Source organism: Nomascus leucogenys, chromosome 2 (genome assembly GCF_006542625.1).
Source record: "Nomascus leucogenys isolate Asia chromosome 2, Asia_NLE_v1, whole genome shotgun sequence".
Lineage (NCBI taxonomy): Eukaryota > Metazoa > Chordata > Mammalia > Primates > Hylobatidae > Nomascus > Nomascus leucogenys.
In genome coordinates, this window is record NC_044382.1 from 2,042,734 (window position 1) to 2,067,141 (window position 24,408).

At 55.9% G+C, this 24,408-nt stretch overlaps 1 protein-coding gene across 2 annotated transcripts in view; it reads left to right on the forward strand.

Moving 5' to 3' along the window:
* The first annotated feature begins 10,355 nt into the window (after positions 1-10,355).
* Positions 10,356-24,408, forward strand: part of ADAMTS2 (ADAM metallopeptidase with thrombospondin type 1 motif 2) — a 239,709-nt gene continuing 225,656 nt past the window's right edge. Inside the window, exons 1-2 of one of the 2 annotated variants that reach the window (XM_030824707.1) lie at positions 10,356-10,615; positions 11,642-12,036. In XM_030824707.1, the coding sequence (XP_030680567.1) occupies positions 10,483-10,615; positions 11,642-12,036 (528 nt within the window). In that variant the 5' untranslated portion in view covers positions 10,356-10,482. The remainder of the gene's footprint in view (positions 10,616-11,641; positions 12,037-24,408) is intronic. The other variant, XM_030824715.1, reaches the window with a different exon arrangement.

The window sequence follows — 24,408 nt, forward strand, 5'->3', positions numbered from 1 at the left end:
AGGGTCCAGCCTGGGCAGAGGCTGAGACCTGGGACCGAGCAAGGCCAAATCCCAGTTTCCAGTGAGAGTGAGGTCTTTCGGAGACATTTGTTTCCCTGCTGCCATGTGTCAGGTGGATGGAATTATCTGCCAACCTCTGATGAATCTTGAAGCAAGTTGCGTCTTGCTCCCTGTTGATCCCAGGGCTTAGGGTCTTCCTCTGCAGGGGTGGCTTGTCCCGGACCACCTGGCTCTGCAGTTCTCAGGTCCAGCCACTGTCTCTCTTGTGCCCGGGAGGATGCAGGAGAGTAGGGGCTTGGTCATTCAGACCAGGGTTGGGTCATTCCTGGAGCCACCTGGCCCGGGGACTCTGCTCTTTCTCAGCTATGCACCTCATCATTGCACAGATTCAAACCAATAAAGGGAAACCAGTGATAGCTCCAATCAGTTCAAAACCTCCATTGTCAATGTCCAGTTTGGGCGTGGGAGACGTGCTTTACTATGTTTATGAGGAAGATCCGAGGGTCTCAGTTGACCTCCAGGATAACAGTGCGGCTGATCATGCAATTTATCTGCTCTATCATTGAAGACAATATTATGGCCAACAGCATCCTTCTGTTTAGGCTGTGTCTGAAATGCCATGGAGAATAAGGGGTCTGGGGGAACTTCCAATCAGAGGGTCTGTGGAGTGGCTGAGGATGGGAAGAGCCTCCGGAGGAGAACACGCTGTAGCACAGACCCATAGGAAGGGATCTTCTGGGCAGCAGCTTCTCATCCTATAGGCACAGGGTCCTAGGATGCACCAAGCATGGGGCAGGGGCCCCGGGCTCTATAATGACGGGAAATGCTGTGGTCCTGGGCTTTGGGGTGCCTTGAGAACAGAGAGACACTGGAGTCCCAGCTGCCGCAGGAGGCAGGTCAGTGGCCCTCATCACCACTGCAAGCCCTAGGTGAGCTGGCAGCTCCCGTCCATAGCAGGCAGCTGGCCAAGGCCAGAGACAGCTTGCAGTGTGGCCCATGCTGAGGGTTGCTAAGGAGTCTCAGGGCTCAGACGGAACTCCAGACAGCCTAGATGCTGCAGCCTTTCTGAACGGAGATGGGAAATCGCCATGGGGTAACGGCAGCCGCCTCAAAGTCATTCGATTTCCTCTATCTCATTTTCAGAAATGCAATTAGGGAGGCCGGGGCACTGCGTGGGCTCTGGAGCATGCGTCTGCGTGTCTGGGTCTGTGGACGTTTGCGGGCTGCAGGTTGGCGTGTGTCTGCATGCCTGCTAGTGCACGTGCATTACCACATGTGTGTGCCGTGGTGCGAGTGTGTGCATACAGGCGTGTGCAAGTGAGCACTCTCGCCTCTGGGCTCCTGGAGAAGTCACCCATCCAGCACCCTGAATCGGCTTCTGTTCCCTTTCACATCAATTTGCTGGGGAGTCCCCCAACCTTGAGATGACAGTATTCCCGTGGCACTCCCCTCCACCCTGCACCCCTACCTCCCCATCCTCCCTCCCAGCAGCCTGTGCTTTTGGACTTAGGTTTGGAAGGCCTTGGGGATGGTCTCTTCCTCAGATCACTGTCCCTATCTGCAGCTGAAGAGCAGGACCTCTTAATAGGTAGCAGGGGGCCACTGGTGCCACATGGGGACAGGAAAAGGAGCATTTTGGAAAGCTCCAGCAGCTGAAGCCATCGTAGAGGTCCCCGTGTGAGACAGCAGAGAAGCCTAGGGGGGGGGTGTGCAAAGCCTTGGGCTGCAGAGGTTCCCCTGGGCTGCCCCAGCCATGCAGGGACCCCTGATCCAGCTTCTCCAACCAGCAAGGCAGAGGTGGGCTCTGCAGCACACGGGCTGGAGGCCACAGGCCCAGGGGCAAGGTGGCCGTGTGCAGAACGTGAGGGTCTGGAGGCCCTCGGCTCCAGCTTGTGGATGCCCCATGGCACAGTGGGCCCAGAGGAGCCAGTTGGGTTTTTTTTTTTTTTTCCATGGAAGCCAGAGCTGTGTGTTTTCATGGGCAGTCTTTTACTTTTTTAAATCTTAGCAAATAATTTGAGTTAAAAAATAAAACCCTGTTGGCCACCAGTGGGCAGCCCCTTACGCAACACTTAGCATAGGATACTTGAGTTTGTGAGTGACAGTGAATGACTCCATGACCCTCCAGGCCGAGTGGGGCTTCACGGGAAGATGCTGGACCCCAGAAGGCCTGGGGTCTCAGAAGCCTCTGGACACCCCCATATGGGGTGAATGTTGGATTCTAGGGGTTCGATCTGCCTTTGAACCCTCAGGGTCTGCCATCCCTGAGTGTCAGCCTCTTCGCCCGCAAGTGGGACGCTGCAGCTCCACCTTGCAGGCAGTCCTGAGGCTTGGGGAGGCAGTTTATGAAGACCTTGGCTGATTCACCTGCAGAGCTGCCCAATGACGGCATCTTTCTGCTCCGGTGGGAGAGGAAACTGCAGGGTCCAGCTGACCCAGTCACCTTTGATCTGGGCAGATGAGGGTGGTCGTGGGGTAGAAACGTGCATGATCCTTCTCCTGAGAAGAGGGCTGGGGACCCCTCAACCAGTGTCCCAGTGAGAGATCCTAGTTCCCAGGGCATTTTGCAGTGAGCATGATCTTGCTTCCTTCCTCTACTTTCTTTTTCTTTTTTTTTTGAGACGGAGTCTCACTGTGTCACCCAGGCTGGAGTGCAGTGGCGCAATCTCGGCTCACTGCAAGCTTCGCCTCCTGGCTTCACGCCATTCTCCCACCTCAGCCTCCCGAGTTGCTGGGACTACAGGTGCCCGCCACCACGCCTGGCTATTTTTTTTTTTTTTTTTTTTTTTGTATTTTTAGTAGAGACGGGGTTTCACTGTGTTAGCCAGGCTGGTCTCGATCTCCTGACCTCGTGATCTGCCCGCCTCAGCCTCCCAAAGTGCTGGGATTACAGGCGTGAGCCACCGTACCCGGCCCCCTTCCTCTACTTTAAACTCTCCGCTTAGAACAAAATGCAAACCCCTGGCTGAGACCCACAAGGCCCTGCCTCCTCGATAGTTGCCTCTCTCACTCCATCTCCTCCTGCTCTCTCCTGTTCTCACCACCCTTTCGCTGTGCTGCTCTTGCTCTTCCTGGAGCACAGAAAGCTCTTTCTTGTCTCAGGGCCTCTGCACGTGCTGTCTCTCTGCTTGAGGTGCTCACTGTGTAAGCCCCTCTTCCCGGGAAATTCTCTCTGATTAGCTTTTAGCCTAAACCTCCCCCTTCCACCCTCCACCACCTTTGTCACACGTGTTTGATCACCTGCCTCTTTTATCTCCTTCATGGCATCTATCTTTGGAAATCATCTTATTTGTTTGATTGGTCCTACAAATATTTACTGCACACCTACTATGTGCCAGGCTGTGTTTTGTCAATTGCCATATTTTCTACAAGACTTTGGCAAGGTTACCCGTCCAAAGTCAACCCTGGCATCCTACCATTAATGTCCTATGGTACCGTCAGGGTTTGGTTCTAAAGTCAGTGGTGGCATGTAAAAGGCCATGGTCAAAATACTCTGCAAATTTCCAGTGTCCACAGTGTTGTGTTTCTGGCCCAATACTGTGCTGTGGGCACAGCCATGTACAGGAAGTCATGGAGAGCAGTACCAGCAAAGGTACCAGTGCTGACTCTGTGAGGGTCAGTTGTGAGCCCCACACATGTGGTCAATCATTTGATTCTCAACCAGGTGTGGTAGATCACACCTGTAATCCCAGCACTTTACGAGGCCATGGTAGGTGGGTCACTTGAGCCCAAGAGTTCAAGACCAGCCTGGGCAGCATAGCAAGACCCTGTGTCTACAAAATATAAAATATTAGCCAGGCACAGGGCTACACCCCTGCGGCCCCAGCTACTCGACTGGCTGAGGTGGGAGGATCACTTGAGCCTAGAATGTTGAGGCTGCAGTGTGCTGTGATCATGCCACTGCACTCAGCCTGGGCAGCAGAGTGAGACCCGGTCTCAAAAAACCACATCATTTGATTCTGAAAACTGCCCTGTGATGAGGTATTATCATGCCCAATACCGACTTTAAGAAACTGAGGCACGAGAGGTTAACTTTCCCAAGGGCACACGGCTGGAGAGGCGAGTTGAAATAATCTAAGCCAATGAGCCCTGGTGGAATTCCCCCCTCAGCAACCCCAGGAAACCAGGCCCCCTGCTACCCAGGACAGCTACGCCCACGGGGTGGGGAAGGAGCGCTCCAGTTGGGAGATGGGCCTCATTATTTCAAAGAACATTGGCACTTTCAGCCACCAACCTGTTTTAGGGGCTGCTCACATCTACCCTGTTGAAAACAAATATAAGCCATGCTCAAGCTTTGCTCAAGACTGGGAGGGAGGTGTGCAAGCCCCCTCCAATGAGGAGACAGAGGCAAGCATGAGAAGATGCGTGCTGTGTGCAGGTCACTGTGTGTGGGGTGCCGTCCTGGAGCCGCCCCCTCCTGACTAGCAGGAGAGGCAGTCACTTGAGCCCATGGGCTCAATTTCAGGCATCTAGTGCCCGACGGGGGTGGTCCTGTGGGTGCTCCATCACGTCGGGGAGGGGTATCGAGGCTGGGGTAGAGGGGGTGGTAGGGAGGGGGCACAGACTGGAGAGTGCTTTCATGTGGGGGTAAAGGAATGGAGGGGACCGAGATGCCCCTGGGTCCCTGGCTGGGTGCCTGCAGGGAGAATGGAGATGCCGGATGCTGAGCCCAAGGGGATTGGGCCGAGGCTGGGGCCAGGCTGGAGATGGGCAGTTCTGGGTGGGTGAGTTGGTGAGGCTCTGGTACACCTTGATGCAGGTGGCTGAGGGAGCTGCATTTACGGTAGAGTGAACCCGGCGGGGGGGCAGTCATCAGCACTCAGGCTCTTGAGCCTGTGGGAAAGGATGAGATTGCCCAGGAAGCGGAGGGCTCAGGGACCAGCCCTAAGGATTGGCCTTGGGTCAGTATGAAGAGAAAAGGCTTCTCCTCCTGAGGGGTGGCCCAGAGCCAGACCTGCAGAGACCTGCAGAAACACTGGACACAGGGATGATTTAGTTCATTTTTAAAAACCCAACAAACATTACAAAAATTACCAAAAGGATACAAGCATATCTTTTCTTTGTTTCTTTTTTTTCTTGGAACCCTCAGAGGAAGGGGACACCATTTTGCGGGGAGCAAAGGTACCAGTTCCTCCAGGAGCCCCACTTTCAGTGTCCTGGGATTTGTGTCCAGTCTCAGTGTTTCTGCAGAGGAAGAAGGACCCCTGGGAGCTGTTGGCAGGAGCAGCTAAGAAGGTCGCTGCCACCAGCGAGAGGAGAATAGGGGTCCCCAGGGCTGCAGAGATGGTCGGAGCCCCCAGCCCTGCACCCAGAGTTTTCCTCCCACAAGGGTCTTCGTCTTAGGGCTGCATCATGGGCACCATAGCCCTGAAGTCCCAGCCAGAAGCTTCGGTGTCTTTAAGGCCCACACCCTTGATCCTGTGAAGTGGGAAGGGTCAGGCTGGACTGGATGGAAGGACATTGACACAGAGGGTGACCTAAAGGGAATGAAGCCCCAGAGGCCAGGGATCCTGGGGATCTAGCAAGGCCTGGACTGTGGTCACCGATGGCGTTCCTCGAAATCTGGGACGTAAGGAAGCGTCCAGATAGGCTTAGAAAAGGCTTTGAACACAGATCCCCATAATGTAATAGAACTGGGCCCTTCACTAGTTACCTGCAGGATTTACATAAAAAGAAAGGAATTCTGCACGCTCTACAGATGGCGTAGTATAGGAGTGGGACACAAATATAGCGTCACACGGGAAAAACTTCTTTCGCCAGGCAGGAGGATGCCTGGTACTATGCAATACTCTGATTTGGAAATAAAGACAGAAGGCAATGCTGGGGGCACTGGGGTGGACGCGATGGTTATTCCAGGTTTGTCCCAGTCATCCCTTCACCCACCACCTGTCAGCAACTGGTTCGGCAAATGACCCAGCCTTGGCTCACAGACCACAGGAGAGACAGCGGTCCTTCTGGGAGAGGGCAGCGCACCTGTGTTTTGGCCATCCTTCTACCTGGCTGGGGCAAAGATGCTAGGCAGGCAACAGGGCCCCTGGTGTTGTGGTTAAGTTCTGTGGTCACCACACCTGTAGACTTGCGGGTGCGTGAGCTGATGCATTTCCTCATGGTTTAAGCTGGCTGTCTTACTTGCAGCCAGGAGCATCTTGAGGGGCCCGAAGGCCTTTCCCAGATGAGGGGGCTGGACAAAATGGCCCCCTGACCCCTGACAAGGGCCAGACACAGGTGAACCCAGAGATTAGACCCCAGCTCAAGTGGTGTCACTGCCTGACACACCCAGATAACCCCTTTAAAATTTTTCTCTGTTCTCTCTGCTAGGCTCAGCATATGTGTAAGTGGACAATCACAAATAGGCATTAAGCTACATCCTTCCCTGGGCCATTAATGCTTAGATTGAGTCTGAGTCTCCATCTTGCATCTCCATGTAGAAATGTTAACTGAGCCCTGATCCCCAAGCCTCCAAACCTCAAGCACTTTGTCTTTCACTTCCAGGCAGGATCGATCTCAATGGCGATGGGACACCTCCATGGTGCAATGGCAGTAAAAACAATTGCTACTGAAACACCACCCATGTTTCCTCTTTTGCCGGACACAGCTCCCTATTAAAGTGTGTACATGGCGTGGGGAAGGGGCATGCTCAAGAAACAGCAAGAACCACACTTCCTAGAGGCCACCCGGCCTCCACATTCTGTTCAGTCAGCGTTCCCTTGACATATTGCTCACCAGGGCCACTCCCGCCCAGAACTCCGCCAGAGCATCCGATGGGACCACTGCACCCGCTGTTTGCCAACAGCAAAGTTGGACAGAGCTGCTGTCTTCAAGGCCCCTCGACAAGGTACCTAGCCCCTCATGCTTGGCCCGCTCTGCACACAAGGTAACATGCTTGGCCCGCTCTGCACACAGGCACCAGTGAGACTTTTTAAAAGAGTCCAGCTCCTTTCCCACAGCCCCTAAGAGCTTGTTTGTCATTAGGGAGGATAGTGAAACCTCACTGCCTCCATCTGTTTGGCAGGTCGTGCCAAGAAAGGTGACTTTGTCAACGGGCAGGAGACCTTCTTAGGGGCTGGTTTCTGTGCGGACATCAGGGGACAGCAGTGACTCTCAAATGGGCTCCTGTCTTTAAAGAAGTCTGTGCTGACAAATGTGACCTGGAAGCCTGAGCCAGACCAGGGAGCCCCACCCTCCTCTCAGGGCAACGCAGGGCACCCATCCACTGAGAGCTGTGGTGGGCAACGGAAAACATTCCTCCTCCTTAATGTTTCTTCTGCCAGGGATGTGGGGTGACTTGTGGCACCCAAGATGACCCCGAAAGGTCCTCACCTCTTTCTGCGCTGGACATCTTTGGGAAGGTTTTAAGGGGGTTGGGTGTGTAAGGCCCGAGCTGACCCTGAATTGTCATCACTCCTCCCCACAAACACTGGGCTTCTCGGTGAGGGTGACAACTCCAGGTTTTCAGGGACCATGGTGCTGACAATCACAAGCAATAGGCGGGTGTAGGGCAACAGGGGGTGGTGAGGACTGCGGTAAGCTGGAGAGCACAGCCAGACCTGAAGACATTCAGGCTCCAGTAGAAACTAACGCACGTGGCATGCGCTCCACAACACACCCAGTGCCGTTGGCCCAGTGGCCCTTGGTTTTTGTCTTTGGGACCTAGACTGAACATGCAGAGGAGCAGAGAGCCACCGGGGACTTCTATGTCCCGTATTTTACCTGGAAGAGGAAAAGGGGGACCAGAGAAAGAGGCAAACACCAGTAGACAGGGAGAGGCAAGATTTGAATCATGGAGGTTTGAAGAAGTAGCAAGATTTTTGTTGTTGTTCTTTGGTTGTTTTTTGCTTTTCTGTTTGTTTCTGAGTGGAGGACCAGGGATCACGAGGCTGGGATGTGTCTGCCAGTCCCCTCCACCTCCCTGAGGGTTTAACTGTGAAGTTAGATGCATGTGAGCCTTGTTCATCCACCACCCTGGTGGGTGACAGTGGGGGCACTAAAGGATGGGCCGGGCAAGGGTGCTGCTCCATCCCCAACTCATCCCTGGTGGCAGGGGCACGGGTGATGTGGGAAGAAAACAGCTGCCAGGGGTTACTCGGTGTCCAGGAGACAAATTTTTTCCAAAAAATATCCTAAAGCAAGTATCCCAAAGTATACAAAATAATTTAGCTCCATGAACCTGTTAGAAGATGCCATCAACTCACAAAGTCAGAGTTACTCCTTTTCAGGTCTCCCTTCATCCTTCCGATCACATCAAAACAACAGTCTCTGTGCTAGTCCATCTCAAGGCTTTTGTAACACTTGCTAATCAGCTTCAGCCTTCGGTATCTTTAGCAGGTCGAAGTATCCAGAATTTGATAACATTTCTCTTCTCGTTGTATTTATTTTTAGCAATTATCTTTGATTTCTGGAAACATGGTGAGATGCTGGCTTTTCCATTTATAGTAGTGATTTAAAGTATCCTTCAAAAAATGGAATAAAGTTTTAGGCTCTGTGTAAAGAAATACCCAAACATAAACACAGCAGGAAGGTGTAGAACATGCCCCTTGAAGTAGGGGCGGCTGCTGGTTGGGTTTCACTTGTGTTTTGAAGAGGATGGAAGCACTGACAACCACCGGAGGAATGCGTCCTGGGTTCCAGGACAGCAGCTGGCTGGACCCAACTCTGGGCTGCCTGGCTCCCCCAGCCTTCACGATTCAACTCATGCCACCTCTTACAGGAAGTCCTCCTGGATGCCTAGCTCTGGAGTCAACTCTGTGGTATACTAAGATTCCAGTTCCAACTTTCTCTGGAACCAGCTGGGTCATCAGAGGTCACGAGAGCAGATGCCTACAGAGAGTGAGGAGAGGTGGGACCTGCCACAAACTGCAAGGGAAGTGCCCATTTAATGGTTGCTAAGCAGGACTGTGGGGCTAGCGTGGCCACATCTTCCAATATCTCAAGCAAAGTTACCAATCTAAATTTTCATGTGACATCTCACCATGCCTGGGAGCTGGATCCAGCCTCGGGCACCCTTAGGTGATACAGAAAGAGTACAGCTTGCAGGTGAAGATGGCTGTCCAGCTGCGATGCCCTCACACCCAGGCCCCAGAATCGAAAGAACCAAGGACGTGAGATCACAGTTAGAGCCTGCTGTGTAAGTCGTGTTTCCCCCAACGACTGGGACCTCCTGGCCAGCAGGGAGAGGCCTGAGTCATCTCTGGGTCCTCTGCCCCTGGCCAAGGCAAAGACCAAAGCCTTGGCCACACAGGCCTGGGGCAGGGCAAATGAGAAAATCAAAGGGGTGGGCGTTCACCCTCTGGGGAAGTGAGGCAGAAATTGGGGGTCCCAGGGCAGAGATGTCCAACAGCCTGAGAGGGGGCTCTCAGGCAGGCCCTGGAGAGAGGCCGCTGAGCTTAGACAGCATGGGAGGATCAGGGCCCTGCTGGAGAGGAGGGAGTGGGGAGGGGTTCCGGTTGGCAATGGGCTCTAACAGCAAACTGGCCCCAGAATGGACCCAGGTGTCCTTGGATGCTTGGGTGGAAAAGGTAGGCAGAGCTTGGAGAGGCCATTTCAGGTTGGGGGCCGGCAGTGCAATGGCGGGAGGACAGAATGCATACGTGGGGTTGAGGACAGGTGAGGGCAGGAGCCTGGCTGTGCTCATGGGCAGAGAGCCCAGGTCTGGCAGGAAGAGGCTGTGCTGAGGCTGCAGCGGAGGGTTGGGAAGGCAGATGGGGGACAGGGGACAGGGACTTCAGAGGAAGAGGAACTGGGGACTGAAGGAGCCTTGCCTCTCTCAGTAAGGGCAAAAGTTGATCTTTGGGGTCGCGCCCTGGGTGCACCCTCCTAACAGCATCTTCTGGCCTTTGCAGCCTCTATTTGGGCATTAGGCCTGGCTCAGACCTTGGACCCAGTAGTCAGTTCCCCCTCCCCTTTCATTCCCTCACCCTGTCCTGCCCCAGAGCACAGAGAGGGGGGGATGCACCCCTTGATTTCCAGGGCTGATGGGTGGGACCCGGCACCCCAAGGGCTCTCTAGGTGGGGACGTTCGGCCGGCGCCGCTCCTCGGAGGTTGTGCGCCTGGGGGTGCTGGCTGCGGGGCTCCCCCGGCCCGGCCCGCGGCGCTTCTCTGCCGCCGCCTCGGGGTGTCTCTGCTTCGCTGCGAGCCCGGCACCGCGGCGACGGCGGCGCGAAGAGGGAAGCGGGCGGCGGCGGCGGCGGCGGCGGCCGCGCCAAGATGCGCCGGGTCACCGCAGGCTGAGGCGCCCGCCGTCCCCGCCCTCCCCCTCGCTCGCCTCCCTCCCTCCCGCCTCCCTCGCTCGCTCGCTCCTTCCCTCTCCCCGCCTTCCCTCCGCGCTCCCCCGCCCGCCCCTCCGCGCCTCGCCTCCTCCGCCCCGCGCCCTGCGGTGCTGCAGCTGCGGGCGGCTCCAGCTGCCCCCAGATGTGGGCTGGGCGGCTCGCGGGGAACTTTCGCGCCGGCTGCGAGTGCGGGGCCCCGGCTGCAGTCCGGCTGCCATGGATCCGCCGGCGGGAGCCGCTCGCCGCCTGCTCTGCCCCGCGCTGCTGCTGCTGCTGCTGCTGCTGCCGCCGCTCCTGCCGCCGCCGCCGCCCGCGAACGCCAGGCTCGCCGCTGCCGCCGACCCCCCAGGTAGGTGCGGCCCGGCCCCTACTCCCCGGGACCCTCGCCGGCCTGGCCCTGTCCCGCGTGCCCCGCCGCCCCCTCCCCAGGCGTCGTCCAGCCTGACTTGGGCAAACTCCGCGCGCCCCGCCCGGGGCCAAGTTGGCCAACTTCGGGGCCGGGTTGGTCGCGCAGGGGGCGCCCCGCACCGCACCCGAGCGCCTTGGGCCGGGGGAGCCTCGGAGCACTGGCGGCTCCTGAGTCTCGGAGGGTGGGGACGGAGGGCCGGGAAAAGCCCCGCGGCCGAGAGCGCAGAGTCAGCCCCAGCGGGTCCGTGGGGGAGCCAGGGCGAGGCGGCGCCCGGGCTCGCGTCCGGGGACGCTCCGGAGGAGCCGGTTGCCGAGCGCGTAGCCTTGGGCCCTAAGGATTGGTTGGGGCGCCCCGGAGGGAATCCCCGGAGATCGGAGGGACCCTGTTCCACCCCTCCCAGTCCTCGGGCGCTCGGGGAGACGGGGCCGGCAGCGGGCTGAGCGGGAGCTGGACAGGCAGGACAGGCCGCTCGTGCTCGGGGAAGCCGAGACTCCGCCGCTCGGGAGGCTAGCGGTGAGGGCACTCGGGCGGCAGGGGCCGGCCGAGGGGTCCTGGCACACGGGTAAGGGGACCAACACGGAATGGCTTCCGAGCAGCTCCACGTCCTGCCAAGGACGGTAGGTGCAAGGGTCGGGGGACTCTCTGACGGGGTCGTGCCTTCGGGCACAGGGAGGTTCCCACTGAGCCCCAACCCTGAACGGGGCAGGGGGCAGAGCTCTTGGCAGGCAAGGTCCCCGGAGGAGGGAAGGGCTGGGGAGTGGCGGAGCCCCGGAGTGGTGGCCCTGTTAACGCCCCTTCCCGGCTGCAGGAAAGCCGGGGAGGTGCAGGCTGGCTTCTGGGGTCGCCTGGCGGAATGCCCCTTCCCTTCGCAGTGGGGCGGGGTCTGGGGGGCGTGGCTTGCCGGCGGGTCTCTGAGGCTCTGGGGCTCCGTGGTCTCCGCCGATCTAACGCCCCTTCCCGTTGCAGGCGGGCCCCTGGGGCACGGAGCGGAGCGCATCCTGGCGGTGCCCGTGCGCACTGACGCCCAGGGCCGCTTGGTGTCCCACGTGGTGTCGGCAGCTACGGCCAGAGCAGGGGTACGAGCCCGCAGGACCGCCCCGGTCCGGACCCCGAGCTTCCCCGGAGGCAACGAGGAGGACCCTGGCAGCCACCTCTTCTACAATGTCACGGTCTTTGGCCGAGACCTGCACCTGCGGCTGCGGCCCAACGCCCGCCTCGTGGCGCCCGGGGCCACTATGGAGTGGCAGGGCGAGACGGGCACCACCCGCGTGGAGCCCCTGCTCGGGAGCTGTCTGTACGTCGGAGACGTGGCCGGCCTAGCCGAAGCCTCCTCTGTGGCGCTCAGCAACTGCGATGGGCTGGTGAGTACGCACTTCTCCAGCTCCGTTCTCTCCGCTGCTCTCGCCTGGGCTTTGGAAAAGGGTTACCTGGGAGTCCCTTGGGAGGGCAAGGCCTGCGCTGAGGACTTTCCGTGCCCTTCCTGTGCTTTAGTGAGCCTCGTGCTCCAACTGAAGGGCTTGGCTGGAAAGCAGGTTGTTTTGACTGGTCTGAGCAGGGGGCCATTTATGCAAGGGGAGCGCCCGGGTCTCCAAAAGGCTCAGCAGGCAGGAGCGTGCGCCTCTCTCTTTTGCCTGCCTGAACAGGTCTCTGGCGTGCATCCAGGGGTGGGTCCGTGTATGTGTGTGTACCTTTGTGAGTGTGTGCACATGTGTTCTGGAACGTTGGTGTGTACCTGCATCTGGGTGCCTGTGCACCTGCATGAACATGTGCGTGTGCCAGTGTCTCTTGTGCACGTATGTGTCTGGGTTTCTGCACGTTAGTGTGTTGAGCATCTGTTGAGTTTGTGTCCGTCCTTGTGCATACTGGCATGCGTGATATGTGTGTGGTGGACTTATGGGCTGGCAGTCAGTCTTCCTGCTCCCTTGCGTGCGGGTAATACCAGCTCAGGGAGCAGGCAGTGGTGCTGAAATGCCCAGTTAGCCCTCTGCCCCTTGGCTGACCGGGAATCACTGGTTTTTCTGCTGTGGCTTCCTGTTGAACTCCAGCTGGTTCTTTGAAAAGTTGGTTTTCTCTATTTTGAGCTGAGGGGTGCATTTGGAAATGAAAGCTCTAGTGCCCATGAACTGCTCGATCTTTTGGGGACAGCCCCTGAAGGACAAGAGAGAGGCTAGGGGGTCCCTTTTGAGACTGCCTGGGCCTCTGTAGTCCTGTGACTGGAGCTCTAGGAAGCTCTGCTTCCTGGAGAGGGCAGGAGGGACCATGGCTCAGCACAAGGGGGCCTCAGAGGAAGCCTGGATCGATGCTGAGGGAGGAGGCTGACATTGGCGGTGCTCTGTCCGGCTGCCCGGGGCCTGGCACACAGCAGAGGCCACTGCAGTTTTCTATTTTGGATTGGGTGTGTGGTGGTCAGGCTGACTGTGCTGGCCAGACATCTGAAGCCGCCCACCATGGGCTCCGCTCTAATTGCTACTCAGGGCACTCCTGCTCCCAGTGAGTGGCCACTCTCCCAGCCCCCATGGCCCCTGAGCACGCCCGTACTCGGGCAGCTCGGGCTCATCCTACAGTCTGCAGAGCCGGCAATTACACCAGGGCTCCGCAACCACTGCCATTCTTTTTATGGAGACACAGAAAATATCACTTGTTGCTTTGGAAAATCACTGCCTTTGGCTGGATTTAGTTAGAACTTGGCCATATTGCAAACAACTGTAAATATCCCTGGAGGAGTTGGGTTAAAATGGCGAGCCCTTGACATTGCCCACTGTCTCTGAGGACATCCTGGGCCTCAGAGGCGTGTCCCATTTTACGCTGGAGGTGAATTTCCTAAATGAAAGGAGATGCTTGCTGCGGACTTAGGGTGAGGTGAGGTGGTGGGAGTTGACATGGGGTCGCAGTCTGTTGGTGGGCCAACACCTGTGTACTATGCATTCCTGATGGAGAGCATTTTGGGGAGGACTTGTCACTGTTTCATTCATTCAGCAGTTCATTTGGGGATTCATTTTTCAGCCAGCACCTTCTCATGTGTTTATCCCCTGTACTGCTCAGCGATTAGGCAGCTCTGGGACCCACCCAGGGCTCCTGTCGTCAGGGTGGCTGATGGACACTCTGGCCAAGACTTGGAGAGTGTGCTCCTAGGGGGGGGGCTGTTTGAATGGGGGCTGGAAGAATGAGTGGCCAGCTGGAAAAGACGCAGGTTGGCAACCCGGGCAGAGGGAGGAGCGTGTGCAGAGGTACCAGGTGTGGACTGGTCTGGGCAGGACAGGCCTGCTGAGGTGTCCCATATACCAGACAGAGCTGCGAAGAATATTGGGGTTGGAAGAGGAGCTGGGACCTGCCTGAGTGGCATTGAATGCTGTCACTGAACAATAGCCTTGGATAGTACCATTGGTTCTTTTTCTTTTTTATTTTTATTTATTTTTTGAGATGGAGTCTCACTCTATTGCCCAGGCTGGAGTGCAGTGGTGCGATCTCGGCTCACTGCAAGCGCTCCACCTTCTGGGTTCACACCATTCTTCTGCCTCAGCCTCCTGAGTAGCTGGGACTACAGGCACCCACCACCACGCCCAGCTAATTTTTTTTTTTTAATATATTTTTAGTAGAGACGGGGTTTCACCATGTTAGCCAGGATGGTCTCGATCTCCTGACCTTGTGATCTGCCCGCCTCAGCCTCCTAAAGTGCTGGGATTACAGGCATGAGCCACTGCGCCCGGCCTCTTTTCTGGTCGCTTCTCTTCTCTTCTCTTTTTCCTTCCTTCCCTCCTTTCCCTTTCCCTTTCCTTTCCTTCCTTCCTTCTTTCTTTCCTTTTGATCAGTCTGGTCTCGAACTCCCGACCTCAGGCGATCTGCCCACCTTGGCCTCCTAAAGTGCTGGAATGACAGGCCTGAGCCACTGTGCCCGGCCTCTTCTTTCCTTTTCTGACTTTGTTGCTGCGTATGTGTCTGTTCTGCTGTTAAACCCCCTCTGCTGCTACCACGATAGGCTTCTTTGCTAAGGACCTGGGCTTTATACAGGGCGCCTCTTGTCCTCACAGAGCCCCGGTCGGGGAGGTATCTCATCCCCGGTTACAGGTGGAACACTCAGGCTCTGGGAGGTTGAGTGACTAGACAGAAGTTATCCATAATATCCACAGAGAGGGTTAATATCCACAGCGAGGGGTTATTCATAATATCCACAGCAAAATGTACCTTTGCATAAGGCATGAGCAAAACACGCTGCACAGAGGGTTCTTGTGCGTCACATTGCTACGGAAGAGTTTTCTAGTATCTCCTGGGCAGCGTGGTAGGTGTGCTAATTTCACATGATTTTTACATGCTCATTAAAAACCCAATGAGAAGCCTTTTGGTGTAAAAGGTAATGATGGCAAGTGACAATTGACTGTGTTCCCATTAATGTTGTGTGCCAGGCTCTCAGCTGAGCCCCCTATGCCACCTTGCCTTGTTTAATCCTCACAGCACCCTATGGAACATAATCCCGACATCATCCCCCTTCTACAGATGAATAAACCGAGGCTCCGAAAGTCGAGATAGCTTGCTTCAAGCTTCGAAGCCAGTATTTGAACACAAATCTGGCTGATTCCAAGGCCAGGCTCGCTACGTTTTGTTGCCTTTTCCTGCATGCCTACAAAAAGAATTTTTAAAATGCATTTCTTTAAAACATTTCCCACCTTTCCTATTTGACTCCTGGAGACATTCTCGTTGTGGGTTTGACCATCGTCAGTGTGAGTGGAACCGGGAGCAGGCCTGGGAGCTGAGTGGCCTCGACTGGCTGGTGACCTGCGCTGGGCTGCAGCTCCTAGGGGTGGCCTAAGTCCTCACCGGTGGGAGACTGCAGCTGGGACTTCCGTGGGATGGAAGCAACCCTTCCCGCCTCTGCCTCCCCACTCAGGGCAGCACGGGGATCCTCTCCTGCCAGGCTGGGCAGCGGTGGATGAAGCCTCCATGGGCTGGGCGGTGGAGACGGTCTGCCCTCCAAGGCCTGGTCCAATCCTGGGGCCCAAAGGAGGAAGTGTATGCCCTTCCCTGGGTGCTTGATGTGAACCCCACAACCCTGTGAGATAGAGCTGCCCCAACGCATGGCTGAGGCTCAGAGAGACCCAAGGTCGCACGGCAAGAAGAAAGCCAGGGCTGCTGCCTTTCAGGCTGGGGCTCTCCTGCGGGGCTGCTCTCTGGGCACCCACTCTGTCTTGCTGGACATTAAGAGTCATAACGGCCACAGGGAGAAGTCGGAAGCTGGCCTAAGGGATCGAGTTGAGTTTCATTTTTCCCAGCAAAGCTGTTGCCTTCGAGGCCACACACTGGGCTCCAGCAGGCTCAGGTGCTAGAGCAGATCAGGCAGGTGTGGGCGGGCCCTGGGACTGTGCAGTGGGGTGAGGGGCGCCTGGGATTTGCAGCTGCCGCTGGTAGGGTCTTCCTTCCTCCCACCCTGCCTTGGCACTGCCTGGATCGCAATGAGAGGTTGTCAGGAAGACCAAAGAGGGGCTGCAGGAACCTCTGTGTTCCCTAGGGTGTCGGGGCTCCCCAGGTAGGAGCAGAGGCTCCTGTGGGCCCCAGCTGCAAGCAGCCTACACAGCTGCTAAGGCCAGTCTCAGCCTCCGCCATACTTGTCACCTTAAGACTTGCTCAGTTTAAGTGACAGAAACCCCTGCTCATATTGGATGAAACAAACAAGGGACACCATCGCCCCACTTATCTGGGGGTCTTGAGGAGTGTCGGCTTCAGGCCTGGCTGAATCCAGGGGCTCATCCATTTCTCAGTCCTGCCTCTCAGTGTTCATTTCAGAATTGCTCTCCACCCCTCAACCCCCAGCCCACCACATCCGGCCACCAGCGGCTCCAGGCCTAACTTGTTTTCCAAGGAGGCAGCCTTTGAGATGGAAAGCCCTCCTCTCTGGGTGACACCTGTGAGAGTTGGGGGAGGGATTGGAGGCCCATCTTCAAACCCGTGGCTGTGGTGCGGGCCTAGCCCAGGTCTCCTGCCCACCTTTGGGACTGAGGGGGAGGGACAGACTCCCAAACTCTGGAATGAAGAGGGGCCTATCATACAAGAAGGGAGGAGGACAATTGTGCAGGGTGGTGAAAACGGTTGTGGCCACCCTTCTCCTGGACTCCAGAGCCCATGTTGGGCTTAGAAGTCCTCCTGGGCTCCAGGCTTGCCTGCTTGGCTGCCTCTGGAACCCCCTTCCCTGGATGACCCCATACTCTTCAAGTCACATGGCTCTCCCCACTCTCCTCCAGACCCCACCCTTCCAGGGTTGCCCTCCCCTAGCCAGCTCCAATTCTAGAGCTCTCTCAAGGCCCGGCTTCCCTGCACACCTGGCACCAACCCCTACCTTCTGCTTCTGTGCCCCCCACTGCTCCATGGTCTCTCCCCGACAACCCTTCTCCACTCTGCAGCCAGAGGGATTTTTAGAAACCGTGCAGCAACTCATGTCACGCCTTCACTTAAGACCTCTCGCTGGTTCTTACTGCTCTTAAGAAAATCCAAACCCACTGGCCTGGCTTTCAAGGCTCACGTGACCTGGCCAGGGCCCTCCAGCCCCGGCCTGAGTCACGTGCTCTGCTGGTCCGGAATGAGACTCCGGGAGCAAGGGCTGCAGGAGGCAGAACTCCAGCGTTCTTCTCAGGTGCCCATGGGAGGATGGGGCAGTGACTCCCTCCCCTACTGCCCTGCGTGAGCTGAGGGCCCCTACAGAGATGCATGAGGAATCCAGCAGCGCCTCTGGAGGCGGCGGCCGGCCTCAGGGAGGGGGTCTGGGGAGCAGCATCCACACCATCCACCTCCGCTTGGGGCTTTGAACCCAGTCCCTGCGGTCTTCCTGTTAGCCAGCCACCGTGGCCCCATTTCACAGGTAGGAAACCGAGGCTCTAGGAGATACAGATGCAAGTTCTCTCTGTGTGGGCCGGCGTCTCTCCTGGAATCCTTTAGGGAGGGATAGAGTGGAGCTGGCTCCCAGCGCCTCAGGAAGGCCGGCATAGTCAGCGCTGGTCTCAGCTGGAGCCCAGTGAGGCCAGCTCTCCCTGGGACCCCTGCATCGTGTTGCCCAGCCCCGGCCTGCACTCCATTGTGTGGCTCGGTGTGTTTCTGGCACTGGTCAATGCGTGCAGCCATGTGTTTGTTCAGGTGCGGCAGGCTTCTCCTGCCCGATGGCTCGCCGTGGCTTCCCTGTCGCCCGTGTCCCCAGCACTTCGCGAGTCATGCCTGAGTGAATGCAGGCCCTCGTGCAGAGTCAGCTGGGAGGTGAAGGCCAGGTCCCCACCGAGGCCTGCTGTGAGGCTCACAGGGGCCACACCTGGGTGAGTGAGTGAATTCAGGCCCTCGTGCAGAGTCAGCTGGGAGGTGAAGGCCAGGTCCCCACCCAGGCCTGCTGTGAGGCTCACAGTGGCCACACCTGGGTGAGTGAGTGAATTCAGGCCCTCGTGCAGAGTCAGCTGGAAGGTGAAGGCCAGGTCCCCACCCAGGCCTGCTGTGAGGCTCACAGTGGCCACACCTGGGTGAGTGAGTGAATTCAGGCCCTCGTGCAGAGTCAGCTGGGAGGTGAAGGCCAGGTCCCCACCCAGGCCTGCTGTGAGGCTCACAGGGGCCACACCTGGGTGAGTGAGTGAATTCAGGCCCTCGTGCAGAGTCAGCTGGGAGGTGAAGGCCAGGTCCCCACCCAGGCCTGCTGTGAGGCTCACAGGGGCCACACCTGGGTGAGTAAGGGAATCAGCCAGGGACATCCACTCTGCAGCGAGGCTGGCTTTGCTTCGTGGCTGCCTGAGCTGTGGTCTGGGCCTGCCCACTCTGGTTTCTGAAGACCCAAAGAGGCAAGTGTGCGTGGCGGCCCTCCTGGGACCCTGGGTCTGTGCTGGCAGACGTGTCCTTCTTTACCCCACCTGCCTCTCTGGCTTGGGCAGCCCTGGGGGTCCCTGTGTTGCTGCCGGGACAGCAGGCTGCTGGCTGCACGTGGACGTGCGTGTGTCCTGGGCCTGTGCATGGCGGGAGTGTGTGGAAGTGTGTGCATGTGCGTGTTGCTTCTGCATGGCTTGCATGTAGGGGTACGTGCATACGGTGTGCGTGTGGGGGTGCATATGTGCGTGCATGTCTGAATGAGTGTGTACATGTGAGTGTGTCTGCATGGGAGGGTGTGCATGTGAGTGCGCGTGGGCCAGCATGTGTTCATGTATTTCTCGGGAGGGGTTTCCTGCACTCTGTAGAGGAGGGGCCTTAAGTGGGGTTGAGGTTCTCAGGGGAGAGGAGGACCCCAGCCCCCTCGATCTTGGCGCCACTTTAGACACCCCCATCCCCTACTGGTGGTTACCCCGGAATGGGAGGATCCAGGTAGGAGCTGCACATTCTGCTGCGTATGTTTCATATTAAATGTCAGCTGTCCACCGGGTCTGCGGTGCTGCCATTAATATGGAGAAGTTATTACCGAGCCTGGAGCTGGCTCCTCGGGCTTGTCCATGAATTTCAATTACACTGCACGACGACTCCAGGGCTGCAGAGTGGGGTGCACAGCTTCCGCTCAGAGGCAAAGGGAACCCTAGTGTCCGGGACCAACGCCTGGGTGCTGCTGCAGCCAGGCAGGCTCTACGCCATCCCCACCCTGCCCTGTGCATTTCACGGGTTAACCCAGGGAAGCAGGGGCCTAGTGTGGGCTGGAGGCTGTTGCGGGTCATGTGGTCCGCTGTGCCCCTCGTGACTGCACAGGGTGGACAAGCACCGCGATGCTGTGAACCTTAGTTCCTCCAATAGCAAAAGATGGGTTCTGTCCGCACGCACTTCACTGGCAGTGAAAGGATGGGTGTGCAGCAGGCGCCTACCCCAGGCCCGGGGGTGAGAAAGCAGTGGCTGTGTCTGCATCTCGTTAGCTCTAAGGTGCCATCAGTTACAGGACACACCATTACTTTATACGCCACCAAGAAAGAGGAGACGCTCCCATTTAAACTGCAACTCTGTGCCCTAACTGTGGTTCCCTGGAGGCACGGGCCCCACTGCCGCGCAGTGCTTGGTTTCTCTGATGCTGTCTGCAGGTTTCTCTGATGCTGTCTGCAGCCTAATGGGTGGGCTATTTCTCCTGCCTGGCCGTCGCTTGTCACGGCTCCCGGGAACTGAGTTTGGGCAGTTTCGTCCACCTCCCGGGGTCCTCCTCTTGTGAATTACGAAGTAGCGGTCCTTCCTCCAGGGATAGGTATTTGCCTCACCAATGCAAACCTACATGCGCTGTTCTGCGTGCACCCTAACTTTTCGACCTCACAGCGTGACTCTTCAAAGCCATTTTGAGTGTCCAGTGTGCTGACCCGGCACGCGTCTGCAGTGAGGGACTGCATTGGAAGTGTCGTGGCCCAGGAGGCGGGGACCAGGGCCAGGGTGTGAGACCCGCCGATTGCATCCTCAATTCAGGGGATGGGAAATGGAAAGATGCGTGTTGGAGGGACCAGTCCTCACCAGCTCTCTGAGCAGAATGTCCAGGATTCATCTTTAAACCTGGGTATTTTTCCTTTGAAAGCCCTAATCTGAAATTTCAATGTATTAAAAGTATTTCAAAGTATTAAAGCCTGTCATCTTTACACCCGGGTATTTTTCCTTTGAAAACCCCTAAACGACAAGGTTTGGAGAGCTTTGGGTTGGTGAAGACGTGGAGGTGCTGGGAGGGTGAGTGCCCAGAGAGGGCGTGGACGCTCTGCAGCCCTTCCCGTTACCTTGCGCTGCCATCCCTCCCATGCAGCTGTTTGAAAGCAGGGATTGGGAGCACATGGACGGTAGGGTGTCTTTATGTTTCATGCAAGGCTTGTCTAAGGCTTGCTAGTGGCCATTCTGATTGGGACAGAGCTTCTGGACATAAGATGAAAAGGGGCTTGAGAGCTGTGAGCATACTGGTGTATATTTATATCTGTCTATGTTATGGATTATAGTATCTACCATCGCCAGTCAGTTGCAAATGAAACCTCAGGTTAAGCAGTACCACAGATACATTCTACTTTTCCATCTTTCTGTTCTTGTACCAATACTAATCTGTGTTTATTATTAGAACTTTAAGGCTCTAATATTCAAAGTATTAAGTACTTCGAAGCTTCGCTGTCCAATACAGTAGCTATAAGCCACACAAGGCTATTGAAGACTTAAAATGTGCCTGGTCTGAATTGAGAGGTGCCCTGAGTGTAAAATATACATTGGATTTCAGACTTAGTACCCCCCTAAAAGAATGTGGAATGTTTCATAGATCGTTTTAAAGTCTTGATTACAGGTTGAAATGGTAATATTTTGGGCATACTGGCTTAAATAAAATATATTACTGAAATTAATTTCACCTGTGTCTTTTTTTTTTTTAAACATGGCTACATATAAAGCTCGAGTTCTATTTCTATTTCTGTTGGACTGTGTGGCTTTGGAACATCTGGCTGGATACTTCCCCCTTTGCTGGTATTCTCTTACAAAATTTTCTTGGCTGGTCACATATGTTTATTCTTTCAAATGAATTTTAGAATTGTTTTGTCGGGTAGAAAAATCCCTCGTGAATTTGATTGATAGTAAATTAAACTTAGAAACTAACTAAAGGAGGAATTGACATAATTTACAGTATTTATCAGGAACATAGTGTATTTTTCAGCTTATTTCATTCTGCTTGATGTTGCACCTTAAAGTATTATATATATATTTTTATACAGGTCATCCATTTTTAAAAATCAGGATTATTTCAAGGATTTTTTTTTCTTTTTGCCATTGCGAATTGAATACTTTCCATCTATTGTTGGTACACAGAAAGGCTATTGATTTTTATAGCACTATCTTTTATCAAGTAGCTTGATTGAACTCATTAATTCTCATATATCTTTGTGGAGTCCCTCGGGTTTTCTAGGTATACAGTTGCACTCTCTGTAAACACTGATAATTTTGGATCCTCATCTCCAATCTGCACCGTCTGGAACCTTCAGAGCGATGCTAAGTCACAGCTGTGGCTACATGCAGCCTCATCGGTGCCTGGCTTTAACGGTAACGCCCCCGGTATTTCTCTGCTTAATACAACGCTTGCTGTGGATTAAGAAGGATTTCATGTGAAGGCAATATCCTCTGAATTCTCGTTTTCTAAGATCCCATTTTTATCAGTAAAGGAGCTGAAATCAGGATAAAATGTGTCTTAACTCTTAACGCTCCCTTCTCTCACCTCCAAAAGCCAGAGGTGTTGCAATTCCGGGGTGTTTGTGTTCTCAGCCTCAGGGCCTCAGCTGTCCACTTTGCTGGGCCGGGAATGAAACCCAGTCCCCATTTATGCACACGGGAAGCCCTTGTAGGGAGGGGCAGCTTCCTGCAGAAGGTGGGGGAGCCAGCACCTCCCCGCCACGCGGGTGGCTTCTGGGAGAAGAGGACTCTGTTTTTGGAAAGCCCTTTGGGCCATGTGTGGGGGAATTTCCACTTTCATTTGTGGGTTCTCTTTCTTCCCTCCCAGTGGTGTCTCCCTCTCTCTGTCCAGTTTCTCTGGAGCAACCCCTCCATTCTCCTCCTGTGTCTTACAGTGGACTTTGCCTGCTACTCTGAGGTGGTGGCGCTCCCTGCACAGTCCCCTGCTCTTCCAGTCCCACTGTTATCTGTTATCCCATGGGCTTCTAGAAGGTGTTTTTCCAAGCAAAGACATTTCCCTCCTCAGAAGAAATCTGTAGGCGGGGCACAGTGGCTCACGCCTGTGTAACTTGAGGAGGCTGAGGTGGGCGGATCACTTGAGGTCAGGTGTTTGAGACCAGCCTGGCCAATAGGGTGAAACCCCGTCTCCATTAAAAATATAAAAACTAGCTGGGTGTGGTGGCATGCGCCTGTAGTCCCAGCTACTTGGGAGGCTGAGGCAGGAGAATCTCTTGAACCCAGGAGGCGGAGCTTGCAGTGAGCTGAAACTGCGCCACTGCACTCCAGCCAAGCGGCAGAGCGAGACTCTGTCAAAACAACAACAACAACAACAAAAAAAAAAAAAACAGAAAACAAAGAAATCTGTGGCTTGTCTTGCAGAAGAGTTTTTCCATTGTGTGATCTATCTGCCTGCCCACTGATGGGCATGGGATTTGAGGAGCTTTGAATAGCATCTGTACATAGGCCCCATCCTGACAGATTCTGGTGTATGAGACCTGCGTGAGCCCTGGGGTCTGGAGTTTTCAAAAGCGACACAGGAGAGTCTTTTGCACAGCATGACAGGTGCTCACGAGAGAAGGCTGTGGGGAGTGAGGGCTCACAGACCAGACTTGGGGCCTGGCTCTTCTCTTGCTGGCCTGTGACCCTCCGTTTTCCCAGTTAAGACACCACCTGCCTCACAAGGTGTGTGTCAGTGAGGGAGCAGAGGGGATGAGGCTGGCTGGCCTCAGTCAAGGGAATTCCGTGGGGGGCTTGAGGTGGAAGGAAGTGATGGCCAGTGGGGATGGTCCAGCCTGGGATGCGGGAAGCTGCCATGGCGGTGTCGGCTCCCGGCCCTCTGCTCTCGGGTCTCTCACCTGGAAATTCAGAGCCCTGGCAGAAGGAAGGCAGCAGCCGTCGCATGGCTATCCCCAAGGCCACACGGTAGGGAGGGGTCCTCACAGGCAAGTGGGCAGGATAAGGGGATGAGGCCTCCCAGGGCAGCAGCTGGCCTTCGCTGCAGGGCTGTCCACACCTGGCGGGCACCTGGAGCTCCGCGGGCGTTGAGCACCGATCCACCGATCAGGGCAAGGTGGGGCAGCAGTAGGCATCCTCCTCGGTGCTCCTCAGTGCCCTCCCAGGCAGGTGCCCAGGCCCTGGGAGGCTCCTGGTAACCTCTCCTCCCCTTCCTTCCCCTCCCTTCCTCTCTCCACTCCTCCCTCCCTTCCTCTCTCCACTCCTCCCTCCCTCCCCTCTGCCCTCCCCTCTCTGCACGATGGCTGGCCACTGGCCACTGATCCCAGCGCACTGGCCCTGAGCTGAGGTCTGGGCCTCTGGGGCAGTGCAGGTCGGGTCACAGACTGAGGTGCTGTCTGAGACCCTGTGATAGTGGGAAGTTATAAATGTATATTTGTTCTTCATCTCTGGTTCCTGCCTCAGAGCTCCTGAAACCTGTGTAATTTCCTGAGTGTTAAGGGTGGTAGAAACACCTTTTATTATCAGATTTGGTCTGAGTCCCCTGGTTCCTGATATAAGAGTTTCTGGATTATTGGGTTGAGAATTCAGCCTCACTCCCCCAACCTCTGGGGATGGGAGTCATGGAACTTCCATGAAAACCCCTAAACGACAAGGTTTGGAGAGCTTTGGGTTGGTGAAGACGTGGAGGTGCTGGGAGCGTGAGTGCCCAGAGAGGGCGTGGACGCTCTGCAGCCCTTCCCGTTACCTTGCCCTGCCATCTCTCCCATGCAGTTGTTTCTGGGTTGTGTCTTTAATAATCAACTGGAAATAGTAGGTCAAGTGCCTCCCTGAGTTCTGTAATCTGTTCTATTAGTGAACACATGTCTGTCTGATTCCAAGGTCACAATTACTTTTGCACCAACCTAATAGCAAATTACAGAACCTGAGGAGGGAGTTGTGGGACCCTCCCAATTTATAGCCGCCTGGTCAGAGGCACAGGTGGAAAGCTGGGACTTGCAACCACAAGTGGGGCCGCCTTGTGGGACTGAGCCCTTCACCTGAGGGCTAAGCTGACCCCAGGTAGTTGGCGTGAGCATTGCGCTGAACTGTGGGGCACCCAGCTAGCGTCTGGAGGTTGGAGAACTGGTTGGTGTGAGGGAAAGCACGTGTTTGGTGTGAGTGAAAACAGATCCCAGTGGACTTCA